We start from the raw sequence: 22,971 nt of genomic DNA on the forward strand, positions 1-22,971 counted from the left end.
TTTTATCCCTTCTCCAGCAAGGTGGCATACTTCACACGAAAACTAAATGCATCAAATCTATCGATTGATGCACTGAAGTGTGTTTTTTGGCCTTTGCCAAGAATCAGGTTTACAGTTTGATGCATTCTTGTATATAGTTTGTCAAAGTGCATCACATGATGCAAGTGATCCTATGTCGAGATGTCGAGCTGCATCAACTGATGCATTTCTGATGCACCTTGCAGCATCTTTTTGATGATGCACTTAACATTTGGTCTCAACTGCAGACTTCATGCATTTTTCGTTTCAACTGATGCATTTGCTTCTTCTAAAGAATGAATGAATTGCTTTATTTTACTTCAGCCTTCATAAAATGCGGTACTTTCACAATTTTCTACTTTTCAGTGGGCTTCTGGGACAAACATTCAAATAATATATATATACACAAACAGTTCCGGCAATTCCCGGAACAGTGACTGCAAGGCAGCTGTTTAAGCAGTGCCGTGACAATATATCAGAAAAATTCACTCGAATCTAAAAATAGCACAGGAATATATTTTAAGTGATCTATATATTTATGTACAGTCACCGGCAATAAAAATAGGACACTTAGATTCTGAAATACATGCTTCCCTGCAAAGCGTTGTGTGTTTTGCCTAACTGTAAGGCGGTGGTAGAAGTTGCCATAGAAAATTTGCTATTAGTATAATCCACTAATCGCCGTAGAGTTAGGCAACGCATACTATAACGCTTTGCAGGAAGCGAGCATTTCAGGATCTAGGTGTCCAATTTTTATTGACGGTGACTGTACATAAAAATCTGGCCCTATAACCGACCTCCATACCTAAGACTGGTTGAACTTTCCATACCCTATAACAGCAAGTTTAGTGTTAGTTTACCCTAGGTTAACATTGAAACCAAATTATCGTATTCTTTTACGCCGCACCTTTCATGTTGTCTAGGATAAGAATGACTTCGATTTCCAAATGGCTGTCAGTATCTCGTAATGTGAACAACCGCTTATCCCTAGATTTCCTAGAAATTCTTACTTTCCTTATTAAATGACCTAACCATATCCGTTCGTTCTTGACAGTGCGCTCAGAGCATATTCTGTTCAAAATTGAAGATTCTTGAGGCGTTTTTCGTATGCGGAACAATAACGCGAACTTCATTTTTGCAATTTGCTGATGTTGTCCAGCATCTCCCTTGAGTTTGAAATTCTCTTCCATAGCCACGTACTCGCCAGCCTCCTGTGCCCTGGAGGAGAAAAATCGAGCAGAATTCCACACTGTGGACAAAGACATTGATTTGTTTCCAAAATTCCTCAATAGCCACCAAACAACAAATAATTTCATGAATAACGCGTTGGAGAAACGAGCGTTTTTTTTTTTTGTTTCTTTTACACGAAAAAATCGTATTCCCGAGAAGGGTTTATTTGTCCTCCTTGAAAGGCGATATTACGGAAGCGCGATGCCAAAGCTGAAAGAAGGGGGAGGGGAAGGGGGAAAAGGAAAAATCGTTCGGAAACTCGGTTGATGGACTTAAAAGACGTTTCGTCTCATCCGAAAGTTTTTCCCTGTTTCCTCCAAAGTTTCGGATAATTTCCCATGTGTTTCCTTTGGACAGGGACATAAATGCAGCTGGATGTTTTCGCGCATCCTAAGGGGATTTCCCTCCTTTTCTCTTCGCTCGGAACCAACAATAGAAGCGGGGAAACCCCTTCGCGCAATGTGTCGGAATAAAAGAGAGTCGAAAAGAAAAGGGATGTCTGCGGATGTGTGTGTGCGTGTGTGTGTGTAAAAAAAGAAGGAGCGAAAAGAAATCGAACATGCATAGGAAAAATAGAATAAGAGAGAGTTATCGCTTTGTTCGTTTCGGGTTTGTTTCGTCACATTTCCCTTCCTCAGAATTTCGATGCAAAAAAATGCCATAGCAATGTTTCATTCATGGTGTGACTCAAGTTACGGCTATTCTCAAGATGAAAGAATATAAATTCCTAACTGGAAAAAAAATCCCAGTATAAATATTTTTTGTATCTTCTATGGCTGTACATAAAAGAACTTTTGAATTCTTCACCATTTTTAATTAATTTATTTATTTACTTACACCTATAATAGAGCTTTGCTCCAAGTACAATCCGCGTCCATAGCACAATGGAAATTCATACATAGCAATAACAACAATGCAATATATTATAAGAAGAAAGAACGTAAGTAAAGTAACGACACACAGCTGCATCAGTAATTGAAGGTCCTAGTAAGTGAACGGTTTCATTTTACTTCGCTTTTCTGTCACTTTTGGCAAATCGTGACGATGGGGATGAATAGTGATAAGGTGAGATGGAAGAAGGAAGGGACAATCGGAGACATATATGGACAACACAGCACGTGCCTTATACTAGCTGAAAGACCAGACGCCAGAGCTTTGCAAGTCCGCAGTCCAGGGTGCATTACGTGGAAGACATTCTGGCGTCTCTTCAGAAAGGGTCGCCCCCTTATATCCCTGAAGGGCCTAGTGGAAAATGAGGTGGGTCAACACGGCCGAAATGTAGGTGGCGATGTAGTACGTATGCTCACACCAACTGCTAGCAGTTTGCCGAACAAGCAGAACGTGGGGTAACGGCAGTTCGCTCACTCATTTTACCTTGTCTGTAATTATCGTCAATAATTCATAATTTGCCTAATACAGTACGGTATGGTGATAACATCCAGACCAAGCACGTGGCAACAAGGTATATTTTTTCTTTCTCGCTGAGGCTTGTGCCGCTGTTCAGCCTCAACGGTGTATTCTACATTGGAAATTGTAGCAATTTAGATCTAAAACCACCATTTCCGACAACTTTCCCCTCTTTCCAGTGTTCGCTATCTGTACAAATAACGAATTTTCCCTATGATGCGCAACTTTCGAATTACTCTGTATGTATTATCTATCTAATTCATTCTTCACAGATACAACTTATTCTTTTTCATTCTCATACAACTGATAAGTAATTTAACAAACTTTATTGCCAGTATACATATTGTTATAATTTCATATTTGCTTTTTGCAGCATTCTTAAACAATATGAAGGCCCCGTGACGGAATGGTTAGCGCATGGCGCTACGACGCCAGGAGTCCCAGGATCGAATTCCGGCCTGGGCGTGGATGTTTGTGAGTCTTCATTCATCAATTTGATAACATCATTCATCCTCTCAAATTAGCCAAAAGTGGCACAAGAAGCGTAGTAAAATAAAGCAAACCAATCAATCAATTAAACAATATATAAAGACCTCCCCGACAGCGTAGTGGTACCGTTGTCACATTGTAATCAAGGGGCCTCGGGTTCGATACCCGGGGAGTCGCGCAGTGGTTCGAATTCCACTTTAAATTGTAGGTCCACTACCGATTAGTCTTCTGAGCATAAAGTGGATTTAAAAACTCAAACAATATAAATATAGCCACAATATTTCTGCAACCCAAACACAAAATAACAATACATTAATGTTACCAATCGTGAATACATATTGTTTTGAGTGATAACATGGTGAAATTTTACTACTGTAATCAGGGAAGGTTCCTGGAGCCCTCTTTGCTGGTTCCTACTGTTGCCCATTTCAGGGTTTCTAAAAAATGGACAAATCATCGCGTATCACATACCGTGCTCGAGCCATTACCATTTCAACGGGCGCTCGTAGTTCTCCGTGTTGGTTTCCTCGCACTTTTTGCACCGGTTACATTGTATATTGAAATGAATGAGTGATCAAAGCGTGCCATGGTGATAGCTAATCAAACAAGGTCCACGTGCAAATCGACTGATAGAAATTATTTATGGGATGATTGATTCGGAATTTCGCCTTCATGTATTATGCATGCCACAGGGCAAACAAACTGGGCTACGGTCCGTGTTGTTTCATGTCTCGTGCGGTTATATGTTCCGGCTGATTTTTTCTCACATGCTGCAAAGGGTTTGGACAACCAAGTGAAGGGCTTCAACTAAACAATAAGATACACGCTCTAGTAATGCTTTTCTTTAACTTGCACCTTGGAAATTTAACAATTAAATATCATCCAGCTTATTTAATTACATTGGAATTCTATTTTTATATATATTAACATTTTTTGCACATATTCACAAATTTATTTACGTAAAAATTGTAAATTTTTGGAAATTTTTTCTCAAAGTTGACGTCATCTGCTTGTATTATGTGGACATTCCAGATAACTTAGTCCTTGGTAATGAAAGGGTCCTGGATTTGAATCAAGGTAAAGGGACATTATATAGATAGTACTTCAAACTGTGAGTCCAGTCCTGATTACTATGCGAGAGACCCGGGTTCGATCCCGAGGTGGGGGAGAACCGGAATTTTTCCCACCTGTTCAAGCGGCTCCGGCGCCCACGCAGCGTCGTATAAAGTGAGTACCTGGAGGAAACTCTGGTGGATAAAGACAGCAAGAGGTGTGGTGCTGATCACATCACCCCCACCTTCGGCCGTGATCAAGAAAGTGTGGTACCCTAACTCGATACCCTCTATACGCCTTCATGCAAAGTACAGGAGAGCACTTTACTTTTTTACCCTCTTGCCTGTATTATGCAAGATATCCCGGCCTCTTTAAGATGAGCTATACTTCCATGACTAGAAAAATATGGTTAATAACAAACGAATTGTTTCCAGTTTATGCGTAGTTATATGCTACATTGAATGTCGCTTTCCTGCCTCCGTAGACCAATAGCGACGATGGGGATGAATAATGAGTATTTGAAATTGATTAAGATTGTTCAGATACCTAATAGAAACTTAACTTACGGCACAAGAAACTTAGATATCTAAAGAAATGGGCGAACCAGGCAGGCCACACTTGAATGCTTTGGAGGAAATTCTAAATAAATGTATTTCTGTTTTTAGAATTTGGATTATCGTAGCGGTTTTTTGAAATGTGAGAAATGTACGTACGTTTATGTTGGCAGAGGCGCTCTCTTACGTGACAGTATGTTGTGTTGATCTTCCTTTAAAAATGAGACCACATAAATTTTTTTCGTGAATGAAAATCATCTCTCGTGAGCGTCAAAAATTGAATTGAAACTAATAAAGTGTAAATATAATTAAGTGTCAACTCGATTTATTGTTACCGGCCCCACGATCTGAATAAATCATAAGTAAGGCCCGTTTTAGACGGAAGCATTTTCCTTAGCACTTTTGCTAGCATAAATGATTTCAAAAATCTTATAGCACTTTTAAGGCAGACAATAATTTACACAGACGCATTTCCCGTTAGCATTTGCGATTTCAATGTGAAGCGTGCAAAGAACATTAGATAATACAGAGTGTCCCAGAAAGGAGTTTACACTATTAAATGTTAATAACGGAAAGTATTACAGATAACCTGATGAAATTTTTGTATCTGGATCTGTCATGATTAGTGCTTTGTTGCCATTCATTTGTTTTTTTTCCTTAATTTGAGTTCAGTTGCCAATAGTGACAAGTAATTGACAAGATGGCTGGGAACCTTTCTGTTGAGCAACGGAAGTGGATTTTAAAGTGTTTTTGGAAATATGAGAACATGAAAGAAGTGCAGAGACGATGGCGGGAAGAATTTGATACTGAGCCACCCTCACTTGTAACAATTACGAAATTACGCGACAAGTTTGAGAGGGAAGGAACTGTGTGTGATCTGGGACGGTGTGGCAGGAAGACATCAGTATCGGACGAAAGAGGGATGGAAGCAGTGGTACAAACTTTCACAAGATCCCCCAAGAAGTCCATACACCAAATTCTGCCCGCCAACGTCTCTGCACTTCTTTTATGTTCTCATATTTTCAAAAACACTTTAAAATCCACTTCCGTTGCTCAATAGAAAGGTTCCCAGCCATCTTGTCAATTACTTGTCACTATTGGCAACTGAAATCAAATTAAAGAAAAAAACAAATGAATGGCAACAAAGCACTAATCATGACAGATCCAGATACAAAAGTTCCATCAGGTTATCTGTAATACTTTCCGTTATTAACATTTAATAGTGTAAACTCCTTTCTGGGACACTCTGTATTATCTAATGTTCTTTGCACGCAAAGGTAAAAAAAGGTAAAGTGTTCCCCTGTGCATAGCACCACGCCATGAAGGCGTATAGGGGGTGTGGGGGTAACGCCCCACACTTTCTTGATCCGGTCGTGAGTGGGGGTGATGTGATCAGCATCACGCCCCTGACCGCCTTTACCCCCCAGGGTTTCCCCCAGGTACCCATGTTATTCGACGCTGGGTAGGCGCCGGGGCCGCTTCCACCGTTAGAAAAGTTCCCGGATTTGAACCGGCCGGGGATCGAACCCGGGACCTTGAGCATGGTAGTCAGACGCGTTACCGACTGAGCCACCGCGGCCAATGCAAATGCTAACGGGAAATGCGTCTGTGTAAATTATTGTCTGCCTTAAAAGTGCTATAAGATTTTTGAAATCATTTATGCTAGCAAAAGTGCTAAGGAAAATGCTTCCGTCTAAAACGGGCCTTACTTATGATTTATTCAGATCGTGGGGCCGGTAACAATAAATCGAGTTGACACTTAATTATATTTACACTTTATTAGTTTCAATTCAATTTTTGACGCTCACGAGAGATGATTTACGTAAATAAAATATGGAGTGTTAAAGGTTGCTTCAAAACAGATACTGCGGTCGTGAAGGACTCGACCAGGGCATCCATGCCGGTAATTTAGGTAATTTAACTTTCAGAAACCGATTCAAGACCCGAATTCGGTCCCTAAGCAAAGCTTTCGCAGCAATCCGAATGGTTGTTGGGGGTGAGGAAAGGGGGTCTTTGCAAGATTCGAGAAATGAATATTGATCTAGAGATTGTGTGGGAATGACCTGCCCTTGGGAAATCAGCCTCTTTAAATATTTACCTTTCCCTCGCGCTGGCATCCGCGAAAGTGCTAGATTTGTTCCAGTATTTATGGACGTCTCATTCTCCTGGATGTGAGCGCGATCGTTGGGAAATGCTAAGGACATATCTACGGGGACGCTGCAAGTTTGATAAATGATAATTCACTTGCTAGAGTATGTACGCAGTCATCCAGAAGCTATCTGGTGCTGGTATGCACTGGAAATCGGCAGTTTTTCAAAATTCATCCAATGTCCTCAACATCTAGAGCAAGGCATTATTGGTTTCAACTAGGGATGGCCAAAAAGTTCCAGATTCCGGAATCCGGAAAATTTGAAATCCGGATAAGGAAAATTTACTATCCAGATTTCGAAGAGAATTCGAATTCCCACCGTAATCAGGATTCTCTACGAAATCCCGATTGTCTCCGAAATCCGGTTTCTCCGTTTCTACTATCAGGATTCTGGATTTTAAAAAACTCCGGATTTGGTCATCACTAGTTCCAACCTGTCTGCTTTGGACGCTGCATAAAAAAATATAGATCAAATTATTATATGTTTTTAAGTAGAATTCGGATTTAACGACGTGCTGGTGTGGTGCTCTGGACATGATGACAATGGCTTTAATGGTTTGTAAATGCATATTTAACTGTACGTCATATTTTGATCAAAACATGTTAAATGAGAGCCGATCTTGTTCATAAAATGATTATTATATTGCTAATGAAAAGAAATGTCGTTAGCCTTCCCCCCTTTTTTCAAGAGTATGCTAGTATTACTGTATGTGAAGATAGAAAATGGGGATTTACCAGGAATGTGCTCTGTTACAAAGTACGAGAACTTTACATAGTCGACAATATGTTATGAATGATACTTTTCTGTAAAGAAAATATAGTGATTTTGTAAAATAATTAATAAAAGGCATAGTTTGTAATTCTTAGCAATATTTTGAAGATTACACAGGGTGTTTCATAATGAATGAGCACATTTTAATAAACCTACATAGAACTGGAAGCAGCACTATTTTTAAGGACCGTGAATAATAAAGGGGATTTTAAGACTCTTATTCTTGTAGCTTTTTACCGCTGTTTTTCTGATAACATGGGGTCGTATTTCTATGACCTATGCTTTACAAATATTTTAGGCATGAATATTTTAAAATATTTAAACATTTATGTCTTTGAAATTACCAATACATAAATGCATGCATACGAGGTTTGTTCAAAAAATATCCGACCTTATTTTTTTGGCGTAAACAAATGTACTAGTTAGGGAGGCGTGGTTTGACTCACGTATGTAGATTATCCTAATGCGCTTTTTTTCTTTTTTTCTGGTGCCTGCAGAAGCAGTCAGTCGCTGGCAGACCGCCGATGTGTGAGAAGGTGTAAGTGAGCGGCGTCGGAATTTCGTTTTTTACAAAATTACTTAAAAACTTGAACAACGCTACTGCATTAAATTTTGTGTCAAGCTTGGAGAATCCCAAGTGGAAACGATCCGCAAGTTTCGACAGGCCTTTGGGGACGAAGCAATGGGCACCACACAGATAAAGGAGTGGTACAACCGCTTCACAGATGGCCGCACGTCAGTGGAGAGTGAAGCACGTTCTGGTAGGCCCTCAACATCCCGAAATGAGTTCGCCATTGACCAGGTGAGGACCCTGGTGATGCAGGATCGTCGAATCGCGATCAGAGAACTTTCAGATGAGGTGGACATCAGCATTGTATTCGTTCATTTCATTTTGACTAATGATGTGGGCTTCAGAAGGATCTCAGCGAAGTTTCGTGACGAAGCTGCTAACGATCGAGCAGAAGAAACTCCGCTTGGAGATACAGACTTTCCTGGCCAAAAACAGCACACCTGTGCTTCGTCAGGCTCCCTACTCTCCCGACATGGCTCCATGTGATTTCTGGCTTTTTCCCAAGCTGAAAATGTCCCTGAAAGGAACCAGATTTCAGTCCAGAGAAGACATCATGAAAAATGCGACGGACCAACTGCGCGCAATCCCAAAAGAGGGTTCCAGAGTTGCTTCCAACAGTGCAAGAACCGTTGGGAGAAGTGTGTGGTAGCCCAAGAGGACTACTTCGAAGGAGATTAGTGTAAGATTGTGGTATCTGAATACATAATTTTTTTATTAATAAAAATCTGATACTTTTTGAACAAACCTCGTATTTGTAAAACTTTTACAGGTCATAGAAATACGACCCCTAGTTACAAGAATAACAGTAAATCGGCTAATTTAGTGCATAAGCCGTAAACGCTATCATATTATCTAAATTCCATTTTAAGAAATTCCACATCTATATTGGAGGCTTGGTTCATAAATACCGTTTTAGCATTAATAATATTAAAATTTACTTGAAAATACTGTTTAGGCCTAATGCAGATTTTGTAAATTTATTGTTGCCTTGATCTTGTATTAATGTTTGTTTTTCTTTTCTATTTTCCAGGGATTACTACTACGACAGGTGAGTAAATAATTATTACGCTTCCTTAAATTGCATTAATTTTGGGCACATATGTAGTGTTTTGTGCAATTTGAATTTAGAAGAGTTACTACAGTGTTTGAGATCTGTTGCGACGTGCTGCAATATTCGTCAGTTTTATAGCAAAGCATTGTTTTTACGTAATAGATTGCTAATTATTGCAATAAACGTTGTCTTTTAGTAGTATGCCCCGCTTGCTGTAAGTTTCTGAATTACTTTAAAGAGACCCAACTGTTATCATAGATCTATTCAAATTATTGTGACCAAACCTACATAATCGTCATAATTTATATTCGGCTTTTCTTACAGCGTGCAGTCGAATGTGAATGATCTAAGTAGCTAAGTTTATATTTTCTTTGTGTTTTTCGTTATCTAGGATTTTCTAAACATTTAAGTTAATCACTACAGTCGAGGATAGATAAAGATGATGAGATGAAGAAACGCAATGAATTAATCATGGACTCGAATCTAGGACCTTTGGGAGACGAAATTGTGAGTTGGGCACTCAGTGCGATCTAACACAGAAGAAATGATAGCCTAATTTAAGTTTGGAATTGATTTAATATTGTTCTACGTACTAAATGTTATGCATATGAGTAGCAAGAGCTACTCATACGTACAGCAAGAGTTGCGTCTACGTCTAGCAAGAGTTGCATGTACGTCTAGCAAGAGTTTCGTCTACGTCTAGCAAGATTTAGTGTAGGAATTACCCCAACGTCTGCTCAGGGATATATCTACTTCTAGCAAGAACTATTCCTGTGTCGGTTCAGAGTTAGGGCCCCATGTCTACTAAGAGTTATGTTCATGTCTACTAAAAACGTTGCCTATGTTGCTCGCAGCTTCTGTATTGAATGTCATAAAAATGACATTGCCTAGTTTCTATTTCATTTACACGTTTTTCAAAATTTCCATATGATGATGACACGTGCCAACCGATGCTCATCCACTATTCCTTATTGACTTGCTTGTATTTGGTCAGCACGAATAGAACAAGAAGCATTTATAATAATAATAATAATTAGGGCTCGATCGATACCCATACCGATTCCTACCGATACCGATGCTTAAAAATTGTAACAATTAGAAGATGTTCAATTAATGTTAGTATTTGGGTTTTCCACTCCAATTATAAGTATCAATTTACCAGATTTTTTCTTTAAAGTGTTCAAAACTTACATCCAAGCATTAAAATACCTTTTATATAATCACAAAATACAGTTTTTTTCTCGTAATATTGGCGCAAAATGAAAGGACACGAATTTTGCCTAACTTCCAGAAAGAATAGACTCTGCGAAAGTCTCGCGCGACAATTTTGCAGACCCCACGAACGATCGAAAAGGTGGAAAATATCAGCCGGTATCGATACGTTAAAATCCAACCGATACTTTCCGATACCAACAATATCGGTCGATCCCTAATAATAATAATAAATGTAAGTGCTTTAGTGAGGAGGCGAAGTCCCTCAAGAATTTAAAGTGCATCGAATGTCAAATTTAACGTCGAGATAGGAGAAATGTCGAGACTCCTTTGCACTTTTGTAACTTACCCATCCCGAAACGCGCAGTAAACGTCACGCCGAGCGCGCCTTTATTGCTTTTGGCAAGTGTTTTCGTTGCGGGTGTCATAAAAGGCGAGAATTTCCTTCTTCTTCTTTTTTTTTTACCCCTTCCAATTTTTTTTTTCGTCGCTTCGCATCCAAAGCGCCGGCACGAGTCGTAAATGACAGTGGCATTTTTCGACGCGTGCTGAACTGGGCGAACGCTTCCACGTGGAGGGTGGCATCCCGGCCGACAGGCGAATGTTTCGTGTTGCAGCGGCGGTTAGCCCCCTGTCTGCCGACTGTCCGTCAACGGAGACAAATGGCCTGGGTTCGACTCCTACCGCATTGCGCCAACCCACCCGCCCGCCTGCTACTGGGAATCGGCGTTCCGGCACAACTTTTGTCATCGCGTTCCTCGCACTCTGCCGGCTCTTGATGGGAAAATTCTCCAGTTCTTCGCTCCTACGGTTCCTATACGCACCAGGCATCGTTCCTTAGCACATAATCCCTCCTCGTTGTTGAGCTGGAAGGGCCTACAATTAAGGAGAGCAAACATTGTTGAAGTTTTCAAACTATTTGCAGAGAATTTGGCGTCCCGTGGAAGATGCAGCCTGCCTTCTCCAAAAAGTAAATACGTGATGAGCTACCGTCAGCGGTTGTTTGAGTGACTGAGAGCTCAAATTTTAGTTCCTGATATCCTTCTGTCTTCAATGTTTTTACTGTGAAATGAAAATTTTCTGTACTCGTAAGGATCCAAGCAAACCTTTCGCGAAATTTGTATTCAGTTTAGATTTGTTTGGGTTTGGTTTAGTGAATATCTAAATTATATGGAGGCGGGTATCACCTACTTTTCGTAGCTTCACACGGGCTCATAAATTCTCTCAGCGTATCCTTAAAATTATGGAACATCATCCTGTTTATGAGTAATCTTGGCGCATTTTGTCTTCACGGACGCAACAGCCCAATCGGTTTGTTGTCTAAGTTGTACACGGGAGGCGCAGGTTCGACTCCTACCGCATCCTGAACCTGCGGCTGAACGCAGGACTCCCTGCTCCAAATCTTTTGTTTTCAAGTACCGAGAACACTGCCGTACGCAGAGGGTGGGCTGCTGGGAATCTACAACCCCCTCCAAAATGTTGGGAAATAAAAATAGCGAAGAACTCGGAAAAAAACAGTGTGATAAATGCAAACCGAATTAAAACGACCCCCGATTGACGTATTTGAGAGTGGAAATTTCTAAAAATACGAATTATCTTATTGTGTATGCCGCTCCCCTAGAAAGCAGCTATAAACTATCGACCTTTACAATTCCAACCCATCCAGGGAAAATAATCCTGCGTACGCCAGTGACTGAAAACATCCGAATCTGGTAGTGTGGCATAGGTTAACTTGTGTGTGTCAGGGAGGACGGTCTCCGTCTCGGAGTGGTCGGCCATGTTTGTGTTAAGTTAGGTTAATATGACTGGACCTACTGTTTGAAGTGGGATCCGTATCATTGTACTAGGTTTGTTCAATAAGTTTTGCCTCCTGGCCTATAACCTTTTTATTGAGTGAGAGAAGTTTATGATTTTACATTTAAATAAACATTTGAAATGTCTGCTCTCGGAGGATGTTTTCTGTTTGAGGTAGTTTCGCTGATGTCGGAGCAGCAGCTTGAAAGCCGTTGGACTGCGTGGACGTACGGTTCAAGCAGCGTGCTGTGATTGACTTTCTGGCTGCGGAAGATGTTCCATCTATCGAAATCCACCGTCGGATGCGTGCCGTGTATGGGGAAGCATGCGTTGACGATAGCACGGTCAGGAGATGGGTGCGGACTGTACACACGGACAAGCCAGCCACGGCCACTTCAAAGACAACCACCGCAGTGGATGCCCTGTCTCTGCATTCACTCGACGAGTGGTGGCGCATGTTGATGACTATTCGTGGCAATCGCCGCATCAAGCAAAGGGAGATCTTAGATTGTCACTTGGAACAGTAAATAACATCATCAGAGACGAACTTGGGTTCAAAAAAGTGTGTTCCACGTGTTCCTCGTCAGCTGACAAAAGGTAACCAACCTCATTTATCTCTGACGGAACGCAGAAAGTAGTGCACAGATGGCGGAAATGTATAGGCGCTGGTGAGGACTACATCGAAAAGGACATTCCAAACTTTCATTTGATTGTAAAAACATAAACTTCCCTCGCTCAATAAAAATGTTATAGGCCAGGAGGCAAAACTTATTGAACAAGCTACGTACAAAATGCCGTCACCGCGCATCGAACCCGGGAGCCCATGATTACTAGGAGACAGTTTACCACTACTCCATTGATTAACCTAGTGCGGAGGGGTGGGAATTAACTGGTTTGGTATGTAGTATAAAATCGGTTTTCATTCTGTTGCTATCTATTAATACTCCTTTAATACTTCTTCTGGATTTTTGGCCTACATCTTTTTTTTCGATTGTAACATGTCCCACTACTTTTATTCTACTTCCTTCCGTTTATTCAATAAAGTCTCTCTCTTAACTTCCTGTAATATTTATTCGTCCTTTCCCTTACCACCCAGCCCTATGTTCTCATTTCCGCAGTTTCTGATCCAAACCTTTAATCCTTTCAAACTTTCGATATCACAAACCAAAGTATTCCACAGGGACGAGTTTACGAATGTTTTCCCTGGATCTATGACAATAGGTCTGCTCACGGTAGGGGCGTAGCAAGGTTTATTTTTCTGGGGGGGCAACTTTAGATAAACTGTGTTGGGAAATAGGGGAAAATAGTATAATTTCTGTTATGTTGTCATTCCCATCAGTCATCAATGATCCTAGTATGATGATCAAATCAGCAGTTAAACGTGTAATATTGGTTTCTTTCAATTAATGGTGTCAGTTGATGCATTTCAGTGCATGACACAGAACAGCAGATGATGAAAGGACCCTTGGTGCATTTCTCTGCGTATTGTAAATCACGAAAATTTCATAATTAGCAGTTTATACACTTTAATGTGTTCTTGGAGACAAAAGCCATACATATTTGTGTCAAGTCACACATTTTGCGTTCTGTGTTTAATTAATTTTTAATTCTTCATATCAATTTGCATGTCTTGCATGTTATTTTAATATCCTACTTAAACCCTTGTATTAATTATGTATTTGGCTTTTGTTCAGTTTCTACAAGGCCTGATATCGTTCTCTCGGGAATCTGTGGAACAAGGTCACGCATAACGGTAGAGAAGGGGAGAAAGCGAGTTTGCGGAGCAAAGCAGTTGGCTCTGCTGACTTGGCTGGTAGCTGCAACCGCGGTTATCTCTCCATGCACTCACGCGTTCATTGGTCGAGCCTTCTCGAATCCTACGTGCGCAGAGGACTTGTTTTCGTTCACCTGCTCCATAGATCCTCCGGACAGACTGTAGATGCTGACTCTAGCTGGTTAAGTGCTGTTGTCAGAGCCCAAGTAATGAACGTAAGTTGCTTAAAAGGGCTCTTTCGTAGGTGAAAAAATGGCGGGAACGATTTGGGAGGTTTGAGACCTCTGGTGGCTTTTCCTCGAGAATCAGCAGACCTCCGAAGCCCTCTTTAAACATCAAATCAATCCGTGCCCTCCCTCCTATTTTTCTTTATCGCGTACATCATATGGTGCCGACAGGGTTAGTATGTCGTGAATGATTTCCCTGCCATCATATAACCACATCAAGCACGTACCGCGAGGGAGACTAAGCGAAGACCTGTTGAACTGGACCCGAGCGAGATGCCAAACCGCGGGCTTCGTTCGCTACATTTGACAGGAAGAGGGAAGAGGCGGCAAGTTTACAGCCCACCCGCAGAACCTAACCACAACAGGTCAAATGACGTGTGAAAATGCAATGTTCACAAGAGTAATTAAAAAAAGAGAGCCGAGGGAGATGGTAAAAAACAAGAAACATAGAAACAGGGCAACACCCAGCAGCAATCAACCAGTTAACAAACATGGTCAGTATTTTATCGAGGTCCTGATCTACTCTAGTAATTTATTTCGCGCGCACACGCACACACATATGTATGTATGTGTGTGTGTGATCTAACTGAGTGGGAAACACTATTGAACGGTATTTCGGAATGAATTATAAAATTAATCATTTTACTTACATTAAATAAAAAACTCGATGGTGCAACAGCGCTTTTTGTTCAAGTAGCTCCGCAATGGTCCTCATGACGCTGGATCAACGCCTACGTTTTTTGAGCCCGCATCGGAAATCGAATCAGGGACCGCTCACACTAAAGGCTAGAACGCTAACCATTTGGCTACGTAGCCCCTCTCCATTTAGTTATATACAAGGCTCAAATTCCTTCACTGTATTCTACGGAAATTTTATATGTATTGTAGAAGGCATTTTATTTGTGGATATAACAATTATGTTTTTTGAAAAATATACAAAAATCATGGTAGTTAGTATTATATAGGATGAGGCAGTCAAACGTGAAGATTTTTAAGAAAATCACAATAAATAGAGAAAGCAAATATTAGTTAATTTTTGAACATGAGTGTACTGTACAAAAGTTGAAATTGCTAGTGTACCTGAAAAATGTTACATTTTTTTAATATGGCATCAGTAAGACGGCGCCCTATGTTTTGCACACATTGTCGAAGTCTCAGAGTAAATCCGCCCATGACGTTATGCTGCCATATTGGTAACCTTTTTTCTGCCTGTCCTCGACGACTATGACCCAGATGAAGAGATACTCTTCCAGCAAGGTGGTGCAACTAGCCATACTGCCAGTGTGTCTATGGATGTGCTTAGACTCACACTTCATGGTAGTCTCATCAGCACATTCGGCGATATTCCGTGGCCTGCCCGTTCACCCGACTTGCCGGCTCCTGACTGTTTCCTTTGGGGTTACCTCAAATCCAACATATTCAAGGACAACCCTCCAAGAACCAGGGATAATTTGAAGGAGTGAATTCGGCAAAAGATCCACAACATTCCGTTGGAGATGCTACGAAGCGTCATGGGCGGATTTACTCTGAGACTCCGACAATGTGTGCAAAACCTAGGACTCCATCTTACTGACACAATATTAAAAAAATGAACATTTTTCAGGTACACTAGCAATTTCAACTCTTGTACAGTACATTCATGTTAAAACAAATTAACTAATATTTGCTCTCACTATTTTTTGTGAATTTTTTAAATATTCCCGTTTGACTGCAGCACCTAATTTATTTATTTATTTTCCTTGGTGATTCAACACGGAAAGCTTCTTATAGTTATCCACACTGATCGGAATGTCTAATCTCTAAGTAACTGAGAGTACTCAGCTCATGTCTCTTTACCTTAGAGCCATCGTGACAAGCATAAAATAAATAAATATGATCGTCATACGGAACTGCTGTTGTTCTATTGGCTACTATCAATAGAAGAAATGGATCCATGTTAACTGTTAGTGGGCTGCTGATCACAATCAAACTTTAGATAAACTACTCTGTATACTACTGCCCTACGTGGTGGAGTGGTTATCACAGCCTGCTAGATACCAGTGCTCCTGAGTTGGAACACCGTCCTGGGCATTGGTGTTCCACTTCATCAATTTCATCACTCATCCCTTATATTCGTGATTGGCCAAAAGTAGCAGAAATAGGAAGTAAAATTACCATTGTCACGGTAGCGCTATGGTAAAGACACGAGCTGGGCGTGCTAACCATTCCGCCACAGAGGTCGGCGGGCTTCTTCCATGCGGTGCCATTGCTCTAACATCTGAGCTACCGAGCTAGTCCTCATTTCGTCTCAAAGGGGGCAGAAGAGCGATGTAAAATAAACCAAATCAATCAATTAATCAATCCTTGTTTCGCCTAAGAGTTACCTGTGTGGAATTGCTTTCAGTGGTGCTGCAGCGAGATCTGTTACCTTTGAAACTGTCGACGTCAACGGTGTCGAGAGTCTCCCAGCGTGGAGCTAGCTTTATACGTAGTACGTTCTAATTCGGTCGTCATAAACGTAAGTTACTTCTTAAGGCTTAACACCAAGTGACATGCCGTACGAGATACTTGCTAACCGTGTAAGGGGGGGCACAGGCTCACACCTTTTTTATCATTAAAAATCAAGAAACCATTCTATTATTGAATCACTGCTTCCTCCTTTGTTGATTATATATATGCAGTTATATTTAATAATTATAATAATTACGAAAATTACCATCATTAATAAGAAATAATAATCAATTATTGCATGAGTGTCACACACATATTTTACCATTCTCTAAAACTCACAAAAAATAATATTTTTTCATTAATGCTTTATTGTTTATGGAGGTGCAGTTGTTTATTACTCCCTCTGTCCCATAATTATTGTCCGGTACATTTTGTTTGTTGTCACAAAATACTTGTCCGATATTCAAACTGTGACATTGGTGTATACAGAAGAAGAAATTGAAACACGGGAATGAGTCATACAACGTTATTAATCAAGGATCAGTACAAATTGGCCGATCAAGTATCCAAAAGATCATAAATAAAAAGTTACCATTTTGGCATACCGGACTATAAGTATGGGACAGACGGAGTAATTATGATAATTACAAAAATTACCATAATTACCAACCAATTGTACAGTCGTGGAAAGAAATACTTCCCCCATAAGACTGTTAAGGCTTTGAGGGGGAAGTACTTTTTTCCATGACTGTACTCTCACTGGCATGAGTATCTCGAATGACACGCATTCAAAGATGGCGCTTGAGAGGCCCACCTAGTGCATTTAGCCTCCTATTTACATTACGTTTATGCTTTTATGAACAAAAGTAATAGAGAAATGTTGGGAACACACTAGGGAACAATGTAATTTATTTTCAATTTTTTGTAAAAATAAAAAATCACAGTTGAATGATCGAAGAAATAGAGGTGGTGGGAATGACAGCCCCCCCCTCGGGTAAGCTAGTGTTAATAGTGATTCCACAAGTTCCCGACTTCACTTTGGCCACTGCTCTACCGTGACGAAGTAAGCCTGGTTCAAACATTGGCAGTTTATATATAGTGAATTTCTGTACCTTTTAATCCAGGTGTGTTACCGGGTTGTACAGTGTCTCTCAAAAGTTTTAGGACAACGACATTTTAAACTAGGCAACCCAATTTACACAAGCCGTTGGTGGGTTGCGTGCAGACTTAGGCTCAATTTCAGGGTTGCCACATGCACAATAGATATTTATAAAACACGCGAAAGAAATATAAACAAGTATTATTGTATAAAATTATTAAAAATATCACTATTATATCGCAAATGACAAAACTCTTTCTGAAAAAAAAATAGGTTTTCTAGTATTTCATCGCTGATGAGAGGAAACGAAAGGTCACGAAGGAGAGGAGAAAGAGAAAGCGAAAGGAGAAGAGGAAAAGTAGAGGAGAGAAGAAAGATAGGATAGACGAGGAGAGGAGATGTAGTGAGGAGAATGGAAAAAGATTCGAGGAGAGATGAGGAAAAAAGAACAGAGAAGAGAAAAGAAGAGGAAAACGAGAGAAGAGGAGAGGAGGAGACGAGAAGAGGGAAGTGGAGAGTAGAGTAAAGGAGAGAAAAAGAGAAGAACGAAAAAAGAGAGTATAGTGCAGTGGAGTCGGAAATCTAAGACAGGAAAGGAGATAAGAGGAGTGGAGAAGAGTGGGATGGAGATAAGATGCGAGAAAAGTAGGGAAGGCGATATGAGATAAAAGCAGAACGGAAAGAGGGAGAGAAGAAGGAGAAGGAACTGGAGAGAAGAGGTAGTTGCAGAAAATATCGTCTGAGCATCAATAATGGATGCATTGGTCAAATTATCGACATGAAACATTCAATAACATTTTGAAATGTATTGGAGAATATATTAGATCGGTGCGAAATGCCTTTTGGCTGAGTTCAGAGCAAATTAAAATCTTCCATGTAAGATCTTTGATTTTACCTGCGATTACACCACTAAAAAAATGAACGTAATTTTTAATATTTATAAGAATTATTCAATTTTTCTCCGCTTCTCGGTTCGTTGAAATGGAGATTTTGTAATTCAATATTTCCCCTCCCCCCATCGTTAATTCCAAACTGAATCATTCCATTTCACACGGCGTGGACAATGAACACAATGGGATATGTCTAAAACTTACGAAAATTTTCTGCCAGCGGAAGGGTTTGAACTTACGACCATCAGATTGACAATCCTGAACGGTAACCACTACCCTACAACCTTTCGCTCCTTAAACCCGGTAGAAGAACCACTACACTATGCCTTTACCTTCGAATGAAACAATAATTTTTTTTTAAGTATTCTGTCCCTCCAATATTGTAAATGTCGTTTGGTATACGTGTAGTTGAACTTTTACTTTAATTTTGATTTGCTTTCATGTAGTATAACCGATATCTTCGAGAAATAATTTTCGAAGTAATTAAAAACGAGAATATTGGTAGTTGTGAAAATGCGAGTTATTTCTTCTAACTTATTATCAGAGCTAGGAATTTTAGGTGCTGCACGTTAATTTTTTTTGTGTAAAAAAGGGTAAAAAAGTGACTCATCCCAAAAATAAGCATGTATTGAACTCTACTCATGGTGTTTCGGTTGCACCTTTTTGCACCTTTTTCACAATCTCAGAACCTTTTCCACCTTTTTCACAATATCAGAACCTTTTGCACCTTTTCGCCGTTTTTTGCATCTTTATCATTTTTTTAAATACAACTCGGGCGCTGTTTAACCCCACCCACATTCGAGGCACGGCTTCTTGGCACGCGATTCTTGTTAAACGCACAACAATGAATCGGCTTTCTTCAGTTCTTGGATGTTAATGTAGTAAGCGCGCGGACTTTGAACAGTGCCAACAATGAAGCGTTACAATTGCTAGAAGTTGTGCTCTTTTTGTCCTATGCTGTATTGTTTACGAATTGTTGTAGGAAAGCTGTTTTGTTTTCGTTTCCTTCTCCCTTATCAGCGAGCAAGGTAACTGCAGTCTGTGATCGACTGATCGATGCATCGGATTTGCTTGTTCACCATGCCAAAACATACAGTAAATGTTGGGAAACTGCAGGACATTGTTAAACAGTTTAGCGGTGACGGCATTCAGAGTGATGGATCTGTTCTGAGGTGTGATGTGTGTGATATTTCTATAGCTGTAGATGACAAACACCAACGCACTCGGGTTGTGCAGCATCTACAAAGTGGGAAGCACGTCAGGAATAAAGAACTACGAGATGGTAAAGGTGGGAAGCGACAGCAATTCATTGGTGAGGCGCTTGCATCTTCGAGTTCCAGAAATAAAAATGAATTTTTCAGTGAGACAGCAAGGACATTTATAGTGTGTGGAATACCTCTTTCGAAACTTAACAATCCTGTCATGAAATCATATTTGCAAAAATATACTGGGAAGTCAGTTCCAGATGAGGCCACCTTAAGGAAATCTTACCTTCAACCACTTTATGAAGCTAAAATCTCGCAGATCAGGCAAATAGTAGCTGACCATCAAGTCTATTTCATACCAGATGAAACCACAGATAAACAAAACAGGTACCTTTTGAACATTTTAGTAGCACCTCTCAATGGACATCAAGTGAAACCCATGGTTTTAAAAGAAGAACATAGAAATTTTGAATGTAATCTATTTTAACAGTTTTCTAGATGACTAATTCTAAGCAAGTAAGAAGAAGCATGTTTTCCTTTATGTCGCTTTCTAATGTATCGGAGAATTTTCTTTGCTTAGTTATATTAAACGATTTAAAACCAGAGAATACTCTGTGTTTATCCAGACAAGTTGAATCATATATGTATGCACTGCTCACAATAAATTTTACATCTGAAAATTAGCACCTATTTTAGCACCTTTTTTGTACAAAAATTGGCACCTTTTTTGCACCTTTATTGGCAAATTTTTGCACCTAAAATTCCTAGCTCTACATTATTGTGATTAGACATTACTAATGGAAAATATCTAGAGGCTTGAATATTACAGGACGATGTTCTTTTCCTGTGATACTGTAACAGACAAAATGCTTGTTTACTGATGCAAGTCTTGTGTCCAGAACAGTCTTATGAAATGTATTTGCTGTTGCGTAAGATAACACGAAATAATTACACCGTTTGCGAACTACCGAATCTGTGCAACGTTATACGTAAACAGGCGGAAAATGTTATTCATAAAATCACTTCACATTTGACAGTGTTAGTCAAGAGAGACTCGTGGGACACTGTGTTAAGGTGCTGGACTAAATCCTTCTAATTTTTCTTCCTCGAAGAACAACAATTTCTAAGGAAGAGCAACAGTGATGATCTTTCTTATTTCTTTTAAATGCTTACACTTTCCTTTAATTGGGTTAAAAATAAATAAGAATATTGCTTGCATTTCTGTCATTGACGTAGACCAGAGAGAGAGAGAGACAGACAGACAGATATTACAAAATAGTTCAAATAGTGCGAACGCCATTAAAAAGTCATGATAATTCTATGCTGCGTACTTAGAATTATTCATACAATAAAGAACATGTCTAATTGTGAGTTAACAAAAAAAAACAATAATAAAGAGACATTTTCGCATCACGATTGCAGTTCGAAAAAGTCGGCACAGGGATTGAAAGTAACGCACTGTCCTGACTAAATAGGTGAATCGGACGTCTGGTAGCCTTGCATCAATGATTATAAAACTAAAACCACCCAATATTGCAGCTTGAAGACTTTTGCGCAAGAAACAGATTCATTTATACAAGAGCAAAATTGAAATTTTTACACATTTCAAAAATCGACGATGTTATTTTCGTATTTATTTATTTATAGGTTCACAGTTAAATATTTTAGGGTTCGAGGGGGAAGCATGGCCCACATGGCCCCTCCCCTGGGTACTGACCTTACGTAGACAGTGGAAGAGAAATTTTGGAGAACCTTTCTATTAAATTTAGTATTTACATTCACCTTATGCTCAGATAGGTTAAACAGTTTATTGACAATCGTGAACTTTTCGTTTAATAGATAATATTTGGTTTTAAACTACGGGAGAACATTCGTCGAATTTCCTTTCTTGCTCTTTTGAGAGAATATATACTTCTACAATAGCAATCGCGTTCGGAAACCGTGAAAAAAAAAAGACTTGGTTTTCAAAGGCAGACAAGCTTGGTAGTCTAGCTTGCTCGCGATCAAAGTGACTCACTCACGCTATTCAAGGCCGCTTCTTATCGCAAAACACTGTGCTTCGATGCACAGTGTCTGCACCCGGCACGTTACAAGTGACCAGAGTCGAATTTTAAAGATAATCTGAAGAATGGTAGATTTCTTCAGAGGCGGCTAGGTAGGCATCAGCTCAACATGCAATAGTTTAAGTGATAATTCCTGACAAACAAAAAACCGTATTGAATAATTATTGGGATAGTAATACGTGTATCCGCTCTTTTTTAACAATGTAAGCTCGAAGACAATCTGTATTCCATTTATTTATATTGGCAACTTGGTCAACCGGAGGTTATTTTATCGCCTTCGATAATCGAATTGTCTGATCGATTATTTTTTTGTTTACCCAGGAACATGCCCCACAGGAGATTTCCGAGACCGGGTTACGCTACTCACTCGTAGCTCCCCAATTTCTTCACGATGGTGGGTTGCCACCGGTCCCATACACAGGCCGGGAACCTAGAGAGTGAGCACAGGTGGACTCGAATCCATGCCGTCCTGCAGTCGGAGATCACGGAGGAGGACTTTTCTTATTTTACCTTTGGCTAATCGCAACGATGAGGTTTAATAATGAATAGAAAAATAAAGAAGGCCACGCACAAAGGAGAGGACGATCTTCAACCTCTTAGCTGACGAGTTCAAGCCTTAAATATGAGGATTTCAACCTTAGACGACCTCAATTTCAAAATTATAAACAAAATGCCTACTTAAACTAAACTTCTCATCAAGGCCAAAATAGTTTGTAACTGTGAAACTACCCCTGAATACAAATTGAATTTTTTTTCCATGTGAGTAAGAATTAAATGTGTGGCATACAGAGATCGATGATACCTTTTGAGAAACAATTAACTGTACCCTGTCCCAGCATCTCTGGAGCAAAGCCGCGCATAGCGGAAGAGAAGTGGAGAGAGGGGAGAGGGGATCGAGTGGACAGAGCGAATCAGTGCACGCTGCTGGGCAGGCTGGTAACTGCAGTGGCTTTCCTCCCTCCACTCAATCCCATTTCTCTCAC

General features: G+C 40.0%; 1 protein-coding gene across 4 annotated transcripts in view; it reads left to right on the forward strand.

The window, feature by feature from the left end:
* Positions 1–22,971, forward strand: part of LOC145987715 (uncharacterized) — a 621,803-nt gene that overhangs the window by 431,627 nt on the left and 167,205 nt on the right. For all 4 annotated transcript variants that reach the window (XM_083122297.1, XM_083122295.1, XM_083122298.1 and 1 more), the window contains exon 5: positions 9,274–9,291. In XM_083122297.1, the coding sequence (XP_082978423.1) occupies positions 9,274–9,291 (18 nt within the window). The remainder of the gene's footprint in view (positions 1–9,273; positions 9,292–22,971) is intronic.

This window comes from Lepisma saccharinum, chromosome 5 (genome assembly GCF_977018435.1).
Source record: "Lepisma saccharinum chromosome 5, izLepSacc3.1, whole genome shotgun sequence".
Taxonomy (NCBI): Eukaryota; Metazoa; Arthropoda; class Insecta; order Zygentoma; family Lepismatidae; genus Lepisma; species Lepisma saccharinum.